The following is a 23,046-nucleotide window of genomic DNA, read 5'->3' on the forward strand; positions in this document are numbered from 1 at the left end:
CCTACCGTTCGCGTTTTGCTTCCGCAGACGCTCGGGGGAGGGATGCGCACAGACTTAGTTGGAAGGTCAAGCGACCCTGTCCCAACAACTATGGGAGGTGTAGTCATGGATTATGGGCCACCACCTGCGACAAGCCAGAAACGCCTAGGATAGGGGATGCAACCCGCCACCAGCCCTCTTAATCACTCACTCTCGAGTATATTTGACCTGACTTCCTGCCTCCCTCTGACCCCCTTATGCAGGAGTATTCCGATGGCCCTACATCTCATTTACTACTGATAGCTTAAAGTCATTGCCATTGTTTTTTTTTTTTTCAACAGCTGCACCTAAAAGAGTGATAAATTCCAAATGCAGTTGGATTTGCAAGTTATAATCTTGAGAAGCACTTGAAATAGGTTTGTATGTGTAGAAACCAAGTTCCTAATTTTCTATGATAAAATTAGCATGATTAACATTTAATTCCTCTGAACAGAAAACATCATAACATGATATAGGTGTCTCCTGGGCTTTTGAAGTCACACAGAAGAAAAAGGGTTGTTCTTTATGAATAAAATACTTATCACAAAACTGCAGTGAGACTATACTTGTTACTTTTAATTCACACAACACCTTCAATGATCTACAATTAGGTCTGAGCCAAAGAGTAAATCTGCATTGAGGATTTAGAGACCAGAGGCATATTCTTATAGCTTATCTAATGAACAAGTAGAGGGCAGAAAGATAAATGAGGTGCTGCTTGCTTCAAAGCATCCAGGACTTTCCTTTTGAAGTAGGACAGTTGGCAGACATGACATTCCCACTGGCTTAAAACTTTGGTAGGAAGAACAGCCCATATCATAAGTGTAGAGAATTATTTAACTGATAACATTTAGAAGTCATGTCAAAGCTATGTAATTTATTCCTAACATTCAAAACAGAGTTTCCTCCCTCCTCCTTAATCATATTTTTAAAGCATGGAATCATTCATTTCTTGCCTAAGGAAAGAGCACATCTCATGATAAAGCACCAACCAAGGCCAGGATATTCATGTAATTCTCAACAATTAGGTGTGGAAGGCCAAAGTCAAGACCTACAACCATATTCCAGAGTAATTTTCTCAAATGGCACAGTACCCAGTTACCTTTTTAATCAGGAGTACTGATGTTTAAATTAACTCCTAGCCTCAGTTAGCAGCAAAACTATTCTTAAGGCAATTTAGTGTACCTTGCAGATATCAGAGTCTCCCAGTGTCCCACACAGAGTTTAATGATCTCCAAGGACTTTGCTTGAACAACTTTATGATGTGGATATTCGGGTTACAATGTAAGCATAATCTTTACAATGGCTAAAGCTTCAGAACACAAACTGGTCATTGGATTGGTCGGAGGACATGTACTAGTTCTACCTGCAAGATACTTGCAAACCACCATCAGGCTGGGCTCCACTTCAAATATGGTTATTATCTCCCGTAACCATCCTTCTGTTATTGCAGTATGTGTTAATCAGCTGCTCATTGCTGTAACAAAATACCTGAGATCATCAATTCATGGTGTTAGATCATCAAGCCTATGGTCAGTTGGCCACATTGCTTTTGGGCCTGTGGCCAGGTAAGATATCATGGAAGGAGTGGGAGGTGGAGCAAATCTTTTCACCTCTCGGAGGCAGAGAAGTGAAAAAGAGAAAGAGACTGGGGTCCTATAATCCCCTTACAGGGTGCACTCCAGCAACCTAAAACCTCTACTAGGACTACCTGTATATGGTCCCACCACCTTCCAGTGGCACCAAGATGAGGAATGTTCCCCTTTGGGAATATTTTAGATCCAAACTATAGCACTGTGGTTGATGTTGCTTTACGAGTTTTAATCCCAGAGGATGACACTCTCAGCATATTCACTGGTGGGATCAACTGCCCAGTTACTATAATTCAGTGGAAAGAGCAGAGGCCTGGGATCCAGGCCTGCCTCTGTCCCTGACTTCCTGGGTCATCTTGGACTAATCATTTGTCATTTTCAAAATAGGCTAAATAATGACCCCTGAAGATATCAGGTCCTAATCCTTGCAATGTTTCTTTGTTTGGAAAAAGGATCTTTGCAGATGTGATTAGGTCAGGGATCATGAGATGAGATTATCCTGGATCATGTGGGTGGCCCCTAAATGCAATGATAAATGTCCTCATGAGACCAGCTTGAAAGACACACAGAGAAGGCAAAGTGGAGGCGGAATGTGGAGAGGTTTGAAGGTGCTGGCCTTGAAACCAGAGCTAAGAAGCCACAAACCAAAGAATGACAGCAGACACCAGAAGCTGCAAGACACAGATCTCCCCTAAGAATCGAGAGGGAGTGTGGTCTCGGTGGCACCTTGATTTGGACTCAGTGATACTGATTTTGGACTTCTGGCTTCCAGAAGCATGACAGGAGCCTTGACATTGCAGGAGTGGAGACAGTTGATTCTTGTGATTCATGTAGTTTGTTCTATGAAGTCACCAAGCATGCTGATCCAGTGAATCCTGAACACTGCTCTCAGGGGAAGCACAGGATTAGGTGCCTGCAAACCTCTGCCGCAATAGTTTCAGCAGTTGATTGATATGTAATCTCATTTATGTGTGTTTTAAAGATACTTTATTTAACATATTGTTGGTTCATTAACATTGAATTCAACAGCACTGTAACTCATGCTAAAGGGACTGTCTAACCCACGTGTTCTCTCCCTGAGAAATGCCACAGCTTTCCTGAATCTAGGAACACTAGATGACACTTTAGCACTGAGCTTGGGGCCATTTCAAAAGTGAAATCACCAACAAAAAGCTCGAAAATTGTGAGAACATGTCCCTACATCGACCACGAAAAGGACACATTACGAGAGCCAAGAGAAGAGAGCGGGAGCGTCCCTTGAACCCTGGAGTAACCTCAGCTGGGAACAGTCATGTGCTGCAGCGATTCAAATTTTAGGCCACATTATGTGTGTCCCAAACAATGGAGAGAGCATCCCAAGTTTTGATTTAGGGGTTGCAAATAAATTTTAATGAACAGGGGAATTCTTGAATACAGAACCCACGATCAAAGACAACCACACCCCTGTTTGATATCATAAGTAACCCAGGTCCTCTCATTAGCTGTGGGGTGGGAGCCTGTGAAATTAATACCCACTACAGAAAATAAAGAGTCTGCCTTTTTTCCCTTCTTATCTAAAATGTAGTACTTATGTTTTTGATCTACCTGTTTAGAAAAATCGAATTTAACCTCCACAAGGGCAAGGAATTTTGTGCTCTATCATGCTGTACTTCAGCAGCAGCCAGAATAGCACCTTATACATAGTAGATGCTCAGCTAGTTGGAATTTGTTGAGTGAATCAAGGAATAAAAATCACAATTGAACTGAGACTCATGGACGAAACTGTGACAGTTACAATTCCACAGTTTTTATAACTTTACATATGTGAAGTTTCCCAGTTTAATTTTCCAGCTCTTTGGAAAGGTCTGGGGCTAGGGAAGCAGAATTCAGACATAGAATTTTCCCCACTGACCTAAGGATGGAGGATGGATGTTCTGAGTCAATTCTGGCTGAATCGTACCTTGTAACAGACGAGGAAAATTTCTTCTCTAGTCACAAGGAGAAGAGAGCATCAGTAGCTGGATAAAGTTTGAGTTCTGGACGAGGAAACAGCTGATGTCATTTGGGAGATGGAGGTCCCAGGCGAGGCGGCTAGGTAATGATCAACATCTCCTCCCTGTCTCTGCTCTCAGACACTGAGTTGACGACGCTTTTTAAATACTTTGTGAATTCCATTCGGATCTCCTCAGGGTCCTCCTCAAGATTGGAGTGCACCAGCTTCAGCTTGCTCAAGGGTGGCGCTGAGAAAGGAGAATAAGATGAATGAGTGGACTTGGAATCTTTTCTAGCTCCCAAGGGACCTGAGACTTGCTTAACTTTCTAAAAGTGCTGAATACTTCCTGAGTTGTTTTCCGGGATCACTTTGTCACCTCTGCTGTGTACATGTCACAGGTGAGTTGGAGGTTTTTCTTGGGAAAAGGCCTCTCAAGAAAGACTGTCCCCAGTGGGACCAATAAATGGCCCACACCAGGTTTCTCCCCATCTTTGCATCTACCTGCTGTGAAAGTGCCCATCCCTTGCCTCCATGGAAGGATGGACCTTCCATCCTGGCAGTTCCGATGGACATGGTGAAATCGACAAAGGCGTAGGCGTGGCCAGTGTGCAGTAAGTGCACATAGCTGCTGGTTTCAAAGACACTGCCTCACACAGGTGCGTGGGACATCTGCGGCAAAAGGTGGAGGTGAAACCCCAGCCTTCTTACACAAAGACGGGCTCCCCGTGTCTCCTCCCGAGCCCGGTTTGTGATGTGCAATCAGCAGGCACTGGGTGTCCTGTAGGAGCTGCTGGTGGACAAAGCAGGAGTACCACATCTCGATCTCCTTCAGGTGGCTCGGCATGTCAGCGTTGAAGACAATCACCACCCCGTGGGCGTCCTTCATCAGGGCCGGCCAGCAGGACTCGAACCTGCAACACAGAAAGGGAGTTGGAGCAGGAGTCGGGGCATCCTGGACTCTAGCTGGGCACTTTGTTTTAATTTTTATTTTGTGGAAACAGGTTCTTGCATAGTCCAGGCAAGTTTCTCATCACTGAGCTACCTCTCCAGCCCTCATGATCACTTTAAAAATAGCTCAGTATTAATAATTGATCGGTGACTTCTAATTATATCATAACTCAATTGCTAAAGCATATAAAGCAATGTATGTGACCAAAGAACTCATCAAGCCCCTCATGCATCCTGGGAACCAGGCAAGGCCTGATTCCATGGAACCTGGTGGGCACTGTGTGTGTGTATTTTAGCTGGGGATGGAACCCAGGGCCTCGTGCATGCTAGGCAAGCCCTCTGCCACTTGTCCCAGCCTGGACGAAGTAGACCTTCTTTAAAGGAAACATACTGGGGCTGGGATTGTGTCAGCGGTAGAGCGTTCGCTTAGCATGGGGGGGACCCAGGTTCGATCCTCAGCACCACATAAAAATGAAGGCATTGTGTTGTGTCCATCTACGCCTAAAAAAATAAACATTAAAAAAAAAAGGAAACATACTTAGAATCACCGCCACAGTCCCAGAGCTCGAACTCACACCTCGCACTTTTGTTGTTGCTGGTAACATGTGGGTTCTCAAATTCCAGGATCCTAAACATAAAAACAGTAGCAACAACACCACTATTTAGGAGGCATTACCCTTCTGGAAGGGCCAATAGCATGCAAAGTCACAGATGGGTGACGGTTAGTGACTTTTTGGGGTGCAGATAGGGTAGAGCTCACCTTACTCCCTGTGTGGGGTTGTATTCAGTGATGTCAGAAGATTCCGTCAGAAAGTTGGCCAAAACGGTTTTTCCACTCTGTGAAAATGACAGAAGAGTAGAAACAGCCCTGAGGTCACCAGGATAGAGGGCCCTCTGCTGTTTTGCTCTGGTGTGCTGGGCATGGCCTGGCTGGGAATATGGGGAGCACGGGAGGCCAGTGCTCCCTCTGCTGCTGGGGACTCCACCCTCACTTGAGTTTCCTGGCTGACTCTCAGTTACCTTATCTGACAAAAGAAAAAAATCACCAGTGTGTCTCTCTCCACGCCTGCTCCTCTCCACATTTTTAGGGAATCAGTCTGTTACAGACACAAGGCTCAAGGTCACAAAGAAGATCAAGGTCAAAGCTAAGTCCCAGGTCTGGGGATTCCTGGCTGATTGCTCCACAATCTCAAAGCAAGCTGTTTTGGGCTGGGGCTGTAGCTCAATGGTAGAGCGCCTGCCTTGCATGTGTAGAGGCCCTGGGTTCAATCCTCAGCACCACATAAAAATAAATAAAGATACTGTGTGTTTATCTACAACTAATAAAAATATTTTTTAAAAAATCTGTAACTCAAAGCAAGCTATTTTTCCTTAGAACATAAGTAATTGATATTCCTATAAAAATAAAATCAACCCATCAAGAAAACAGCCTTAGTTGGGCCCAGTGGCACATGCCTATAATCCCAGCGACTTGAGGCTGCGACAGGACGATCGAGAGTTCAAAGCCAGCCTCAGCAAGGGCGAGGTGCTAAGCAACTCAGTGAGACCCTGTCACTAAGTAAAATACAAAAAAGGTCTAGGGATGTAGCTCGGTGGTCGAGTGCCTCTGAGTTCAATCCCCAGTACTAAAAAAAAAAAAAAAAAAAAAAAAGCTGTTTCAGGAAAAAAGACATATAATCCAAGGAAAAAAAAAAAAACAGCCTTCTGATCCCTCTACTTAAACCATCCCTATGTTCAACCCATTCCCTCCTTAAAATTATGTTTTTCAGATCTTCTCTATATTTGCATAATTCATTGAGCAAATACTACATATGCGTAAATATAAAATGATTTTTTCTCCCCCCAAATTATTCTTCAGAAGAAAGGCAATCTCTTACACTTGAGTTCTTATTTAAAAACCTCTCCAATTATGCCCCGTTCTCAGTTACTTTATATCTGATCCAGGTCATTCTGCTTGGCTAGAATGACCTGGATCAGAACTAGTTTGCAAGGCCTGGAGAAATCACTTGGTAGAATCAAAAACCTGAGAGCTGAGGGGAGGGCACACTGTCTTTAGAATGCAGCCTCACAAATTAAATATCAGATAAAATAACAGGGTAAGTGGCTTCCTTGTGGAGATCATGTTTATTTTTAGGATGAATAAATATAGTAAATGGTCTGAGGTTATAGGAATGAGTCCTGGGGCCTGAATACATTTCCAGGAAGAGTTTCATAACATTGATTTTTTTTTTTTTAAATGCTGCGTCCTAAACAACTTAGATGAACAGAAAAATAATATGCATTGGCAATCATGTTAAATTATGCAAAACAAGTGGCTCAAGTCATGAAGATAAGCCAGATGTCAAAGGCTCAGATTAGAAGCTTGAATAAAACTGTGTCATCCAGTGAATGGAATCAAATAAAATTTTCAAATTAATATATATCCTCATGGGCCTTTACAGGTATATCATACATACACATGACTATATGAATACATTAAACATGGGAGAAGTATATGAGAATGTTTCATCTATGTCCTTAAAGTTTATATATATAAGTTGGCCAAAACCAATTTGAGCAGGGATGGGTTCTCATGAGAAAAATGAAGAAACTGCCCTGTTGGGCATGTGAAGTATATTTTAATCTATCCTAACAGTACCCATTAGCAATCTTAAACTTCCCCATTAGTTTGGTTGGGTAAACAAGTCCCATCTCTTTGTTTTCATGTGTCACTGTGATTATGAGGTTGAACATCTTCTTATACTTACCTGGCAATTTTATTTCCCAATTTTATTTGTGTGCAGCACTTTGGCTTGATTTCCTATTGAACTATTTCTCTTTTCTTTACTGATTTTTAAACTTTCCTTGCATGTCCTATTAATGTAAGTTTTAAATACTCACCCCCAGGTTTTAACTTAGCTATCATTTCTTTTAAGCCTTTTTCATTTGGGGGGCTTTGCTTAAGACCTTTCCTAACTGCAGATTGAACACATCTCTTTCCATATAATCACCTATGCATCGACAGTGCTTATCCCTGTGTGTGCCCTGGACCAACAGCACCACCAAAATCCAAATTCCTGGTCCCTCCTGGACTTAATCAAAACCCTGGGGCTGGACCTGAAAGATGTGACCTGGTGGGAGGGTCACAAGACCCAGGCTATGGTTTCAAAGATGCCACTCACTACCGTGGGCCTTCGGGCCTCGGCAACTCAGGGTTCCCCTCCATCGCCGCCCTCGGGCGATGGTGAGGATCAAGATCTGGAGGCGCCCAGTTCCCGTGAGGCGCCCGTCGGGGTGGGGGCTTTGTGACCGGGTTGCCACCTCCTGGGGGTCTGCCTGAGCAAGGCACAGACCCGGGGGCGGCCCCGCGCTCGCTCGGGCCCCCCTCGCCGCCGCCCCGGCTGGCCTCACCTCACAGGGCCCCACGAAGAGGATCTTGGCCTTCAGCATCGCGGTCCGCGGGGCAGCCCCCAGCGCGCGGTAGGAACCCAGCAGAGCGAGCTTGCAAGCCGCCGCGCTGATTGGCTGCCTTCGTTTCCATGACGACCGGGAGCGGCTCGCAGGGGCCGACGGGACACGGCCAGTTCCGGACGCGCAGAGCGCAGGAGCCAAGGGGCGAAATCCCGGCAGTAGGAGCGGTTCTGCGCCCGCGGCCCAGAGCTCGCCAGTCCCGCTTGTCGTGGCAGAGACGCGGAAAGTGGAATCGCAGGGCCCTTAACTCCTCCCAGTCATCGTGCGCGGTCAAACAGACCCCGAGGCCGATGAGCTGGCCTGGAACCAGGCCTCTGACCCCCTCATCACTCTGGCTGGTGCTGCCCACGTTGGGAGGGGGTTTACACATCCCTGGGCCAGCCTAGGAGGTCAGGAATCGCGACTCTGAGCTCAGTAAAGGGCGACACCGCTCACCATTATTCCAGTGATCTGGGAGAAACCAGAAGAGGAATGCACTGGGCATTAGGGCAGGGGCCTGAGAACGTTGCTGCTGATTCAGTCCTTAGGTCCGTCTTAAATCACGGTGCCGGGCCATTTTATTTTCATAGATAATGCACTTCCTTTTTTTTTTTTTCTTAAATAGTGATCATTCACTTCCGCTTCGTGGGGTGCTATCTCTTGTTTTACTGTTTCTCTTGGCTCACCTGCCTGACCCTTGACATCGCTTCCTTCCTTCCGTACCACTTGAAGTTTTCATTCCAGTGAAGAGATAGACAACAAGAGAACTCCTGATAGGAGTGCGTGATAATCTACGGTGCATCCTTCAGTATTTTTCTCCATACATCTTAGACATCCCCGTTCTACGCAGATCTATATCTCTGTCGATCTGGAAGAGCTTGCTAAAACACGACTATCCCAATTTTGGCCAAGTTTTTAAAGGATGACAGTAGGCATTCGGTGTTTTAGATTTTAATCCTTCTCTGTAGAATTTAGCACATTACCTGGAAATATTTGAAAACTTACGAGATTGAAGAAGAGAGAGAGAATTGCTTTGGAGGGAATGCTGTTTGCTCAGGTCAGGTCAAGTGGAGATGGGAGAACTGGTGTTCTCTGGAGTTTGGGCAGCATGAAGATAGGTGAGAGAAGCTGAAGAGAGATTTAGTCCAAGGAGAGAGAGAGAGAGAGAGAGAGAGAGAGAGAGAGAGAGAGAGAGAGAGAGGAAAGAAAGAGGATGTATTGGGAATAGCCAAGGGAACAAGAGGTTTTCTTAGGAACCTGAATAGGAAGGAGTTGGCTGTGAGTATTTTAGATCTTGCCTCTGAGAAGCCCCCCTGGAGAAGGTGGACTCCCCAAACAAGATGGACTGCTGTTGCTTGGGCTGGAGGTGAGGCTAAGGTCTGCGGCAGCTGCAGCCAGAAACATGGTCATGCATCTCCCAGGAACCCCCATAAGCTTCCCAATGAGATAAAAATCAGCATCAGAGATCTGCTACTTCCAGAGAGCACCCCCACTGGGTTATATCTGCACCTATTAAATAAAAATCATTACTTTACAATCATGTGATCATATCATGTATTATTCTGTCTTGGTTTTCTTTAACAACACATTGTAGAAACTGCTCCAAGTCTTTTGTCACAGTTCTGCTGTAAAGGTAAAATTTCTAAGCTGATTCTAAGCTGCAAAAGTCTGAGTTAAAGTGTAAAAGACCGGGCATTGTAAGGTTCTCTAAATGGCAAGGCCTGGGCTAAAAAGTAAAGACTAGGTATTGTTAACATTCTTCTGCTACCCCCGGAACTTGTAATCTCTGTAACTTGTTAGGACAATGCCGAGCTGCCCAGTAAATATCTCCATTGATTCCCTGGTTGTTTAATAGCTAAGGGCTCCAGGTACGTAAGCATCTAGGCTCCAAAACCAATCAGTTTAAATCTGTACCCCGCTTAGAAATGACCAATCACCCCTGCCCAGGTTGTTCCTGCCAATGTATGTACTAATCCTGACTCAGAGATGTTGTTCAATTTTCCCGTGCCTCATGATGATTTGTTCTGATGTATGCAAAGCCCCCCACCCTTTCCAAAAAGTGTACTTAAGCTCCTCTTGACCTCTGCTCTGGGCTCTGGGCTGCTCTCCCTTCTTGAGTGAGCACAGAGTCCCAGCGCACTGGAACGGATCCCCAATAAATGCTCCTTTGCATTTGCATGAAGTAAGTCTCTGTGTGGTCTCTCCCTCCGACGCCCGCCGGACCCCAACACTGCTACATTATTTTAAGGTCCTGTACTATTTTATAGTCTGATATACCATAGTTTATTCAGATTTTTTTTAATGTTGTGCATTAATATGTTTCTAGTTTAAGGTCATTTGAAACAAGACTGCAATAATGTATGTCTATTTTTAGGTGCTTTTACTTCTGTGGAATATATGGGACAGAAATGATTGCCGGGTCAAAGGATATGTGTATTTTAAATTATATGTATCCATATATATATTATATTGCTAGATTACTTTGACATTTGGCAGTTTTAACTGCCTTTGTCAATAATTTATATTTTATGACAGTTGAATCTTGATAAACAGCTTCTGCAGAGTGAAGAGGAGTCTTTGTTGGAGGAGGTTGCAAAGAGAGGGAGGGGAAGAGTTATGTTGCAAAACTGGGGCTTGGAGTGATTATGTTATTATCCTTTATCTCTTTCAACATAGTAAGTATATTTAGTTTAAAGTTTACATCTGATAATTCAAAAATCTGGAGTCCTTCTTGGACTGTTTTTATTATCTGATGTGCATGTTTTTTCCCCTTGGTTACTTTACCTTTCACAAGTAACATAATCACTCCAAACCTCAGTGGCTTAAAATGTCAAACATTTTTATCTCATGATTCCTGTGGATCAGAAATGTGAGCAGGTCTTGTCTCCTGTTCAGGTTTCTCATGAGGCTGCCGTCGAGGTATTGGCTGTAGCTGTCGAGGTATTGGCTGTAGCCATCTCAAAGCTTGACTAGGAGGATGGACTCGCAGGTCCCCTTCTTTGGGTTTCAGCAGGATGCTTTCCGTATCCTGTTGGCCTGAGGGCCTCAGTTCTTTGTTGGCTGTTGGCCAGAGACCTCCTCACTTCCTGGCTGGGTGGCTTCTCCATTGGACAGTTTGCAGTATGGCAGCAAGCACGTGACAAAGTGAGACAGCACAGGCCAGATGGAAGCCACGGTGTCCTTGTAACCTAATGTTAGAAGTGACATTCCACCACTTTAGCTGCATTCTGTCACCAGGTTCACTCCTACTCAGGTCTGGGGGATTGCCAGGGTGTAGGTGTCATTGGTATCATCTGAGAGGCTGCCTAAGACCAGAAGGTGCTGAGAGCCATTAGCCAAGTAGGTATGACAATTTCCTTGCCAATGTACCCCATGTTGCTTAGAGGAAGAACTCGTGGAAATGGACTTGCGTTGGACATTCGCAGTGACATTGCTTGTATGCTTGAGTAAGGTGACCTTGCTCAAGGACCAGGGCAGATCTGGTTTAGGTCGGATCAGGTTTTAGGGAGTATCCCGCTCCTTGTTCCAGGTTTAAGGTGTACCCTGCCGGGAATAGGGCGTATCCTGCTGATTAGAACCTGGTGGAGTACGTGGATTTTGCCCAGAACGTGAATTTCCCCAGAACGTGTTTGTAGAGGGCCGGTGTGAGTTCAGGAATAAAGAGTTGCTGTTTGAATCTACAAGGTGTGTGGTGGCTCGTGATTTTGTGCCCAGCCAGACTGCGGCAAGAAGGGATTGTGAGATGCTCATTGTAAAATAGCATCCATGGAACAACAGCTTTTTCATGAAGAAAACAAGAACATGGCTACAGTTCAGTGCAGCTCTTGATTACAACGAAGAGTTTGTGCTTCCTGTAAAGATTGCCTAAGTAATTTGGACAAACCATTTTACTATGGGCAGAGCAGGGGCTGTGGCTCAGATTCAAATCTTCACAATTTTTGCATATATTTGAAGATGATCCAAGATTCCTAGGTGTGAGAAATATGGATCCTTTCTGGAAAAAGAGACATCATACTTGGCCATCAATTATTTATATGATTTTGTACTTACTGTGTCTGGCATACAATATAAAAAATCAAATATGTAAAAGATAAAACAACCTAGGAAACAAATGCATAAATTCATAGAAACAGGCCAAGAGAGACTCCAGATTTTTGATTATCAGATCCAGACTTTAAAACTAGCCCAGTCACAGTGGGGCATGCCTGTAATCCCAGTGACTCTGGAGGCTGAGGCAGGTGGGTCCCAAGCTCAAAGCCAGCCTCAGCAACTTACTGAGGCCCTAAGCAACTTAGCGAGAGTGTCAAAAGCCATCCATAGGCTTTATGTGTGAGCTATGTGCATTGGAGCTATATGAGCGGGCAGGTCTGGCATTGCACGCTGACTGCGCTGTGCCATGCAAGTGCCCCTCTCCTCTCCTTCTTCCCGTGATCCCACACAGCACCTGAGGTGGGTGTGACTTGCCAAGATGTCAATCAGTCTTCTGACCACAGACATCAGGAAGCAAGACTCCATCTTGAAACCTTGTCCCCTGCCTGAGGACTCCAGATTTTTGAGTTATCAGATATAGACTTTAAATTGAATACACTTACTATGTTGAAAGAGATAAAAGATAATAATATAATCTCCCCAAGCCCCAGTTTTACAGCATGACTCTTCCCCTTCTGCTCTTTGCAACCTCCTCCAGTCAAGATTTGACTCCTCTTCACTCTGCAGAAGCTGTTTGTCAAGAGCCAAATATCATAAAATGTAAGTTATTGACAAAGGCTCTTAAAACTGCCAAATGTCATATTCTACCAAAAATCTTTTGTCTTTTTCCCATAAATAAAGGGATTCCGAGTGCACTCGCTCTCTTGACTTCCAGCGTGGAAGAGGAACCCTGAGGTCACAGAGCAGTCACACCTTCAGTAAGAAAGTTACTTCTATGTCCTGGGCTTTTCCTTCCTTAATGTTGCAGGCAGCTCTCGTGAACCCAGTTCATCTTGTCAGTGTGGGTCGCTAGCGAGATAAGAGCCTTTCTCAAAATGATAACAGGCACCACTGAGCCACATCCCCAGTCCTTTTTATTTTATTTTAAAATTCCGAGACAGGAATTTTAAGTTACTTAGGGCCTCACTAAATGGCTGAGGCTGGCTTTGAACTTGTGATCCTTCTGCCTCAGCCTCCCAAGCCTCTGGGATCAAAGGCATGTGCCACCACTGTACCTGGCTCTTGATGTGGCTTCTTGATGTAATCAGAGAAATGCAGCAGCAGGAGATGTAGGAAGCTGCTGCTGGTGGAACACAGCACGCTGTTTTACAGTAACTGGATTTTTTTTTTTTTTTTGGAGTAGAAAGCGCACACTCTAAAATAACAATAAAAAGTATAGAATAGTAAAAATACAAAATCCAGTAACCTGGTTGGACGTGCTCTATGAATACATGACTGGCAGGACAGGAGGCTCCTTCACATCTCCATCACCACAAAACAGGCAAGTAACTATGTGCTCCAATGTCACTGGGCAATAGGGATTCCTGACTCTGTGGGACCACCAGCTTATAGGAGGTCACTGTGGACAAAGAGGGTGTTATGCAACACGTGACTCTACACACACACATACACACACACGCACACGCACACACAGACACTGTGGCCATGGGTTCCCATTTTGTACTCAGGGCTATAATCCAGGTAACACCACGGTTTCTGTTGATGCCCCATCTGTCCTTGACGAGGCCTTCCAGAGCCCCTTTAATCTGGTTTCTTGCATCCTTCTGAATTTCTGTCCTTCCGTGAGCGACTCCTTACTTTTTGGCACCCTTTCTATGTTCCCAGGTGGTCCTTTCATTAGTCTTGCATCATAGCTACCATACACCACCCACCTCCTTTTGTTTGTATTAACAAATCAAACGTCTCAAAAGAGTTACTGCTTTTCACACCTGGAAAAATTGGTGGGGGAGGGGGCATTGGCAGCCCCTCTCTCTTTTGGCATGAACCGTGCCTTTAGGTCTCTGGTCTTGGCTTGGTGTTGGGCACCTGGGTGGGTGTTGGGTTCCTTGTGGATCTGCACAGACCCTGTCCCCAGAGCTTCCAGTCCAGATGGGGACACCAAACCGTAGAGGGCACCTCCCGGCCAAGCACCTTCCCACGCAGAGTCTCATTTTGATTTGTGACTGAAGCTATAGCTAAAAGTCAGGGATGAGTCAGTCCCCAAATTGATGTTGGGGATGAGGCAGAAAGCAGAGGCTTTCCAAGATGTCACGTCCCTTCCGTGTATGGAAGTGGCTTTGCTTCTTAATCTGCCCCAGCTGTGTGGGGTCTGGGGCCCCCTGCTGTCTCAGCCCCTATGTTTATGATGTTCTGTCCCTTAAGATCCCAAGACTTCTTTGAAGGATCTCATTCCTGGTTGGGTCTTCTGAGCCCAAACATGATTTTGTATGTATGAATAAATTAATTGTTATTATTAACTATTTAAAAAACTTTAGCCAGGGATGAGATCAAGTGAGTTTGGTTTAGGGTAAAACAAACAAACAAACAAAAATCAATGAAGTATACCTGTAAATTCCAGCGGCTCAGGAGGCTGAGACAGGAGGATGGTGGGTTCAAAGCCAACCTCAGCAAAAGTGGGGCACTAAGCAACTCAGTGAGACTCTGTCTCTAAATAAAATACAAAAATTAGGGCTGGAAATGTGGCTCAGTGGTGGAGTGCCCAGAGCTCAATCCCCAGTACCAAAAAAAAAAAAAAAAATCAATGAAGTAAAGAAATGATTTTTCGTCATTTTTCATTAGAAAGCCTGAGTTAAGCTTTCAATATTCTGGACCTGATATTGAGTAAGTGCTCAATAAATGTCGGTTTCTTCTGTATACAGACACCCACCCACATGCACATTCAGCAACCATATAAATATTTTAGTTAATGGGTGTTCCCTTAGACTAGCCAAGGAACTTTAATTTCTGTTTCCAGGTGAGACAAATAAAACATGTGGAATGCTTTATGTTTCTTGGATATATGTGCTATTTCAATTTGAGATTATTATTATTATTATTGTAAATTATTGCAATGCTTTGCTTTATGACTTCCGTTTTAATTAGTGGAGGTGGACTTCAGGCAACTTCAGACGTGGCCTTTGTTTTAAAGGGAACAACTTGAAATCACTAGGGTTGACAGGAATCGATGAACTAAGTCGTTTTCCTCTTGATTCTGTGACTTGGTGCAATAAAATTCTCTCATTTGAAGAAAAAAAAAACATAGAGAAGTCAGTCTGACATACTTAAAATCCTTTCCAAAAATTGTTGAAAAGATTTAATATAACCACCAGTCGTAAAGTCTTTAATTTGAATTGACCCTCCATGGTCCCAATAATCACACAGGCAGGTTTTATTACTGAAGAATAAATTGTGGATTTCCTGTGACTCATGGGAATAAAAACACCCTTCAATCACCTCCTTGTACAAAACAGAGATTCCAACCAATTCAGCTCAACTCTTGAATACAGAAATGGTAAAAAAAAAAAAAAAAAAAAAAAAAAGTTTGAAACCTGGAAGTATTTTGTCCTCTATGGATTCATAATACTGGCTTTCCTTTTAAAAAAACAGAGAATGTAATAATAATAATAATAATAATAATAATAATAATAAATCCAGTTGTAGCCAGCGATGAGGTCTAGCAAGTTTGGTTTGGGGTAAAAATCAATGAAATAAACAAGTTATTTTTCATCAATTTTTATTAGAGAACTTGAGCTAAGCTTTCAATATAAGAACGATTTCCCAGTAGATTGAAGATAAAGCTTCACTAGGACCCTGGATCCTGCCTTTGGCAGTGTCCCCCACTGTGTGAGGGCATTGGGGAAGTAGGGTCTTTCAGTGGAAAAAGTAAGACCGGATTTGAAATTAGCTGAGTGATCTTAACAGCATTTCTTACTCTCTTGGGCTTAGTGGAAGCCAGTATCCAAGATGGCCCCAATGAGCTCACCTCCTGATTTTTTTTTTTTTTTTCAGAGTAGAAATTAGAAGTTTATTAAAGGACAGCAGAAAAGACTTCTCCTGGAGGAAGAAGGGGACCCAAGAGGTGGAATCCCTCACCTCCTGATTTTTGTGCCCTTGTGCAGTAGTCCCCTCCCACATTGGATAGGGTTGACTTGTGTAACCAATCAGAAATTGAGTGATGTGTAATGTCTGAGGCTGGGTCATAAAAGGACCATGAAGTTTCTGCCTCCTGCTCTCTTGGATCAATTGCTCTGTACCAAGCCAGCTGCCATGTCTTGAAGACCCAAGCTCCCCTGGGGAAAGAAATGACGCTCTTGCAATCCAGCTGGGGCCAATCTGCCATCCACGGAAGAGAGTCTACAACCCCACTAGAGCCTTCAGATGATGGCAGCACCAGCCAAAATCTTGACTGTAATTCCATATGAGATCCTGAATAAGAACTGTCCAGCTAAACTGCTCCCAAATTTCTACCCCACAGAAACAGTGTGAGAAAATAAAAGTTTATTGTTGCTATAGATCACTAAATTTGGGGGGATTTTTATGCAAATATAGAGTCTTGGTTTCCTCCTCACTAAAATGGGCTTTCTAAAACCCACCCTGTGGGATTATTAGGAAGATTGAATGACATGAAGCCTGCAAGCAGCCTAGCCTAATTCCCGGCATGTAGCAGGTGGGTGACATCTGATAGCTATTATCACTTGTCATACATATAGTCCTTTGTAACATTTTGGGGATGCTTATGAGTAACTCCATCGGTGCCCTGACCACAGAATTTTCCCTATCCTAATTGCATCGTGTGTGTGTGTGTGTGTGTGTGTGTGTGTGTGTGTGTGTGTGTTTGAAGATTGAACCCAGGTCCTTGTGCATGTGAGGCAAGCACTCTACTAACTGAGCTATGTCCCTAGCCCCCCTAATTATATCTTTTGAGCACTAAAACTTCATGCTCTTCCTCTGCCTCCCTCCAATTCCAGGGAAAAGCAGTCCCCTGCTTAATCTAATGCAAATAACTTACTGCCTCAAACACATGAAGTGTCTCTGATAAAATTTCTTTATATGTAGCTCTTTAGCACTTACTCGAGTTAGCTAGTTTCTTGCTTTTTCAATTTAATTTGCTCAAACTTTCATTTTGAGCAAAGGTACTGCACATTTAACGGGTAGCTAAAAATTCCAACTCTGTTCCTTACCTAAGGAAGCCTACCTTTGCACACAGCACCTCCCACGCTAATTATGGTCAAGAGCAGGTAAGCGCATGTAGGCACAGGGGGCTGGAACTGGTGATGCCTGAGAATGACTGGTCCACCTTCTCAAAAGATCTACACTGTGGAGTGTGCCACCCTCAAATGTTCATGAAAAGATTTTCCTAATACATTCAGCTTCAAGTTGGGTATCTTGTATCTTTTTGGGTCCAGCTTTAATCTGAAATTTAACCATGATGATTCTAGAATCTTTTCTGAATAAGTGTCACTCTCTATAAAGCTGTTTGACTATGTGGGTTTTAGGGCTCAGGGTGTGGCTCAGGGGTAGGGTGCTTGTCTGGTATGTGCAAAGGCCGTGAGTTCAATCCCCAGTACTGTCAAAAAAAAAAAAAAAAGTCGATTTTATTCTTATTTGGGTGTAGTGAGGCCAACAGATCGGGGTGATTACCATTGCAACGACAGTTTGTTATTTATTGTTTCCAAGGGGAGGAGGCAAGCCACTTCATGTGGGCCATGCAGGAAGGTACCAGGGTCAGCCAGGAGCAGAGGGAGCCAAGTAAATGGGGGTAACAGCCCTTTCTGCTTTCCTCAGGAAGGAAAGGAAAGGCCCAGGCTCAGTGAGGCTCAGAGCTGGTTATTCTGAATAATTTCAGTGGGGTCAGGGGCATAGGGACTTATGTGGCCTAGTAGCTGGCCACAGGGTGATTAAGGTAGGGGGTAGTGGTCCATAGCCTGATAAAAGACTGTCAGGCCTGGTGCGGTGGTGCAGGCCTGTAATCTCAGGGGCTCGGGAAGCTGAGGCAGGAGGATCCCGAGTTCAAAGCCAGCCTCAGCAAAAGAGAAATGCCAACCAACTCGGTGAGACCCTGTGTCTAAATAAAATAGAAAAAAGAGCTGGGGATGGGGCTCAGTGGTTAAGCACCCCTGGGTTCAATCCCTGATACAAAAAAAAAAAAAAAAAAAAAAAAGAGTGTTGGGCATGGACTCCCCTGGTTTGCTTAGGAAAGGCCAGAAGCAGGGAGTAATTTCTCACTCTAAGAACTGGGAGGGGTCATCAGACAAGTTCCTGAAGATCAGGGTCATTGATCAGGCACGGCCCTGCTGTCCCTGTGTCAGAAACCACTGAGTGAGCATATCAGGGATTGCATCTTTTGTCAATTATTTCTACAGGTTTCACTACTTGGTGTGAATTGAAAAGTTTTGTTGTTATTGTTGTTTTAATACCATGTATTTAAACCTTTTGCTGATCAGTTGTGTCTGGAGAGGTGATTTGTGTGTTGGGGTCACAGGGGATTCTTTCAGCCCCCTTCGTAGGGGACCGAGCTCAGAGAAGCCCGAATTGGAGCATCCCGCCCGGCGTCCTGCACAGGAGGAGAGGCTGGGTTTCAATTTGGGTGACCCCTGCAATGCAGGCCAGGCTCAGAAAAGCATCTGAGGTATGGTAGCGGAACCACGCTGAGGTCATTGTCACCCAAGGGCCAGAAGGAGCGTTCTTCTTTCTGATGAGACTAGATGTCGTTGTCTCCTGAAATCGTCAGCCCTTGGCCTAGAGAGATGACCCTGCTTCGTATATAATCAGGCAATAACCTGAAGCTCTGGCTGGTGGAGAAACGGGAGTGGGATCCCCACTACCTCCCTCGGCCCTAGGACCAGAGCCAGTCCTCCTCTGGGACTGGCGAGCGCTTCCGTCCCCGTGGCCAAAGTCGGAGGCTCTGGGAACTGCTTTGGAAGATTCCCGAGCAGGGTTGGGGGGCTGAGCTGGAAGTCTGGATATTTGAGCAGAGAAAGCTCAGGAGACAGAAGTGTAAGGGGGACCCCGTCACCTCTCAGCACCTGTGGGATACTGTTCCCCACCAAGTCCCTGACATAAAATGGCCCAATATATGCATAGAACCTATGCCCATCCTCCTGCATCTCGAGATCCGGCAATGCCTAGTGCTGTGTAAATAGTTGTTAGACTACATCATTTCTCATCAGAATAATGAGAAAAAAGTCTGTCCATGTTTAATACAAATGCCATTTTCTTTGAATATTTTTAATGGTCCATTTGTTGAATCCACGATGTGAAACTGCTGGTATGGAGGCCCAGGTGGGCTCTGGTTTCTGTACATTAACTTTCCTCTGTAAAATTCAGTCTTAAATGTGTTGGTGCCTCTCTGTGTGTGTGTGTGTGTGTGTGTGTGTGTGTGTGTGTGTGCACGCATTTCAAGTAGGTAACAAATTCATATGGTTCCAAATAAGAATGTTAGGGAAAGACAAATCCTGGGGAGGCCTCTCTCCCACCGGCTCCTGTTCCCAGAATTCCTCCCCTCTTCTCCTGGGCAGAGATGGATGACCTGGATGACCACTTGAATTAATTTATCATGTGTGCTAGCATCGCTTCCTCATATAAGCAAATGTTAATAGATGATCTTCTTTCTTTCTGTCTTGCACCAAAGATATATGATCCTGCTCAGTACTTTCTTTCCTTTACTTAGCAGTGTAGCCTGGAGGTCTTTCCCCGTAACAGGCAGAGCTTTCACACCTTTGTTGCTGCTGTATAGTATTCTATCATGTGGGAGGACCTTCTTTTCATTAACCAGATCCATTTTCAGGTCTGCTTGGTTGTTTCCAGCCTGATCCTGTTGCCAGCAATGCCACAGTGAATAATGCCATTGGTGCTTCATTTCTGACACATGTTGGTGTAGGTATAGGGTAAATCCCCAGAAGTGGGATTACCAAAGGTCATTTGAATGGACTTTCGATTTGAGTAAGTAGAACTAATTTGCCGGCTACCTAGATTGTGCCATTTTGTACTTCCACCAGCAAGGTACGATGGCCCCCTGTCCCCTCCAGTGTCCACAGCAGCATATATCATAAAATTAACTTTCTAGGGGCTGGGATTGTAGCTCATTGGTAGAGCACTTGCCTTGCACACGTGAGGCCCTGGGTTCAATCCTCAGCACCACATAAAAATAAATAAATAAAGATACTTGTCTATATCAACTAAAAAAAATTAAAAAATAAATAAAATTAACTTTCTAAGTCCCCAAATACATAGCGACTATAGTTAGGGATGGGGATATTAACACACACAACATTGTCAAACCTCAATGATACGTTTCTTCTCTACTTAGCAGTTGGTAATTCTTTTTTTTTTTTTTTTTTTGGTACTAGGGATTGAACCCAGGGGCACTTAACCACCGAGCCACATCCCCAGCCCTTTTTATTTTTATTTTGAGACAGGATCTCACTGAGTTGTTTAGGGTCTTTCTAAATGGCTGAGACTGACTTTGAACTCGCGATCCTCCTGCCTCAGCCTCCCTAGCGGCTAGGATTATAGGCATTCGCCACCACACCCAGCTATTTAACCTTCCTGGTGGGTGTGGACAGTCAGGCACAGGCTGATAGACTTGACTGTGGATAGGGTTGGACGAAACGCCCTGGGGTGTTCCTCTTGCCCTGTTCCTCTGGTCTGATGATAAGTCCCACTGGTTCATCTTTGTTCCTTCTTCCCTCCCCAAATGATGGGATGTCTTATCTCTTCATTGTATTTGCTTTTTCCCTCCTGATACAATGTCCTCAAAATTGGGTTGCTGTTCTTTACCGAGGACACAGCTGATCAAAGTACATGTCCACATTTCACGGACCAGCAGTGGAACCCCTTTTTCTCAAACGACAGATGGACTTGGGTGTGACGCAGAGCCAGGCGACTCTGGCAGCCCCTTAGGAGAAAGGTTTTGGGAAATGGTTCCTTTCCCCTACGAAGACTCCCAGCCACCGGAGCAGATCCATTCATGGGCCTTGATCTGGCCCAGAGCCCCTGAGAGGAAACCCAAACACAGGATATTTCCAACATCCCTTGTCTTCAAAGCGCTTTGCCACCATTATCTAATCAATCTTCATTGCAGGTTTTGGAAGAGGGATGGTTTTCCTCTTGTCCCGGTGCCTGCAAATCAGGACAGCACAAGGCCATGTGACATGGGACGTGGGTGGGGGCAGGTTTCCTGTAGCTGTTTTCCATCCACTGTCCCTGAGAGAGCCCCCTGCTCTGGTGTGACCCCTCAGAATCACTACGCAGTCCCGACGGGACCCAATTCTAGTGTCAGGACCCAATTCCTCACCATTCCCCCTGTGTGTGCCAGTCCTTCTATGGTGGAAAGTATGTCACTTGTCCCTTGTCCTTCTTTGAACCTCTTGGTGGAAGTTTGGGGCTTAGTCATGTCCTCTGGCCGAGTGGAAGGTCCTTGTCTATCAGCCATGGACATTTTCTTTGTTCTAATGCTCCCAAGGTGATTTGGGGTAAGTGTAAATCTCCTTTGAGCCTCTGTTAAAAATAGAAATAACGGTCCGCACATCCCTGGATTCTTAGGAAGATAAAATGAGAAAATCTACGTGGAGATGCTGGGCACAGAGTAGCAGGACGTTCATTCATCCAGGACCAACAGCCCACCCGACCCACAAACCAGCCAACAGATCAACAGTTGCAGCCACACAGACGATGATCAAATGGTTCACTGGGGTCAGCTCAGTGGCCCTTAGGAAAACTTCAAGATGACCCAGCTGTCATCGGGTGAGCATCTGTGACAAGAGGCGTTTGGATCCGTAGCTGGATGGCCACGTGCACAGCCTGGCCCCACCGTTTCTCAGATGGGTGACCTTGGACCTGCTACTTAACCGCCTTGTGTCTCCGTCACCCTGCCTATAACATGGCCACAATAGGAACAGTCCCTTTGCGGGACTGAGCTGAGCACCCAGGGGCTAACGGGCCTCAGGGGCCCAGCTCTGTTCCTGGCATCTTGGGTGGGGTCTGCCAATGTGTGATTTTTTTTTTTTAATAACTGTGAAAACTTGGCCCAGCTCCAGCTTGGTGCACTGTTCTGCGGGCCAGGCCTTCTCCAGAGGCATGAAAAACTGCAAAGAAAGGTGTTTAAGATCCGTGCAAACGAGACCCAAGAAGTGGCTTGACTGTATTGTGCCTAAACCAATTAGCTAAACACCCCCAGGATTAATGTGTCAGGAAATGATCCCTTTAACACGTGGCTCGCTGCTTTGCTAGCTGCTGTGCCCAGGCCGGGCCAGTCACTGCGCCCTAGGACGCCAGGACAGATCGCAGCACAAAGGCCTGCTTTCTCTTCGTGGACACAGGAGAGTCCACCTAGCTCTGTAGGACGGACAAACAGGCCCCCTGTCCCTGGGGAAACCAGGCACCGAAGAGCCACATCCCATCTCATCTGTCAGCAGCCCCGGTTCTAAGAAGAGGGCAGAGAGGTTTGGCAAATTCTTCTCTGAAAAGGGATCCCTTTGCTAAGGCTTTTGAAATGGCGAAAGGGATTCATCAAATTGTTTCTGACAAAGACCATGAAAACAGGAGAATTTAATTTGAAAATTAGGAGCATGTGAAAACGCAAAGGCTCCGTCCTGGCCAAGTGACTGGAGGCCGTCCCTGCGTTCATGTGGGATGTGTTAGGAACGCAAGGGAGGGCAGAGAAACCAGAGACCCTGCCGCGCTCTGGTCATCCAGCTGCAGGGGATGGGGGGCCCGGAGGCCTCATGTGGAGGAGAGCTAGCTGCAGCCGTGACCATGAAACCAGTTGACATGATCCAGTCCTTCTTGTGCCACATCCCGGTGTAAGTACTCTGCACACAGCACCTCATCTGAAGTCCTCAACAAAACAAAGGATGATTACAATAGTACCTTCCACTAGGTAGGTAGTGAACTGAGGCTGTGTGGCATCAGGACCCAATTCCTCACTGCCTCTTGATGTGCCAATTCCTTCCTAGGGGAAAGCATGTCACTTGCTGGCTTGGTAGTGAGTCCTGACAGGGGAAACAAAGAAAGCCGGTAGCCAGATGGTTCCATCTCCCAAGGGGGCCTCTCAAAGAACACACAGTGTATTAACAGCTTTTTGATGCTATAACAACATACCCGAGGCAGGCTACTTTT

At 45.2% G+C, this 23,046-nt stretch overlaps 1 protein-coding gene across 1 annotated transcript; it reads right to left on the minus strand.

Moving 5' to 3' along the window:
* Positions 1–2,970: 2,970 nt before the first annotated feature.
* Positions 2,971–8,077, minus strand: Ift22 (intraflagellar transport 22). Its single transcript, XM_005328493.5, has 5 exons — positions 7,921–8,077; positions 5,291–5,367; positions 5,069–5,158; positions 4,291–4,493; positions 2,971–3,829 (listed from the first exon to the last, which is right to left on the minus strand). The coding sequence occupies exons 1-5, from the start codon at positions 7,957–7,959 to the stop codon at positions 3,681–3,683; spliced, it is 558 nt and encodes a 185-aa protein (XP_005328550.1). The 5' UTR covers positions 7,960–8,077; the 3' UTR covers positions 2,971–3,680.
* Between the last annotated feature and the right edge of the window lie 14,969 nt (positions 8,078–23,046).

The sequence above is a fragment of the Ictidomys tridecemlineatus genome, chromosome 10 (genome assembly GCF_052094955.1).
Source record: "Ictidomys tridecemlineatus isolate mIctTri1 chromosome 10, mIctTri1.hap1, whole genome shotgun sequence".
Taxonomy (NCBI): Eukaryota; Metazoa; Chordata; class Mammalia; order Rodentia; family Sciuridae; genus Ictidomys; species Ictidomys tridecemlineatus.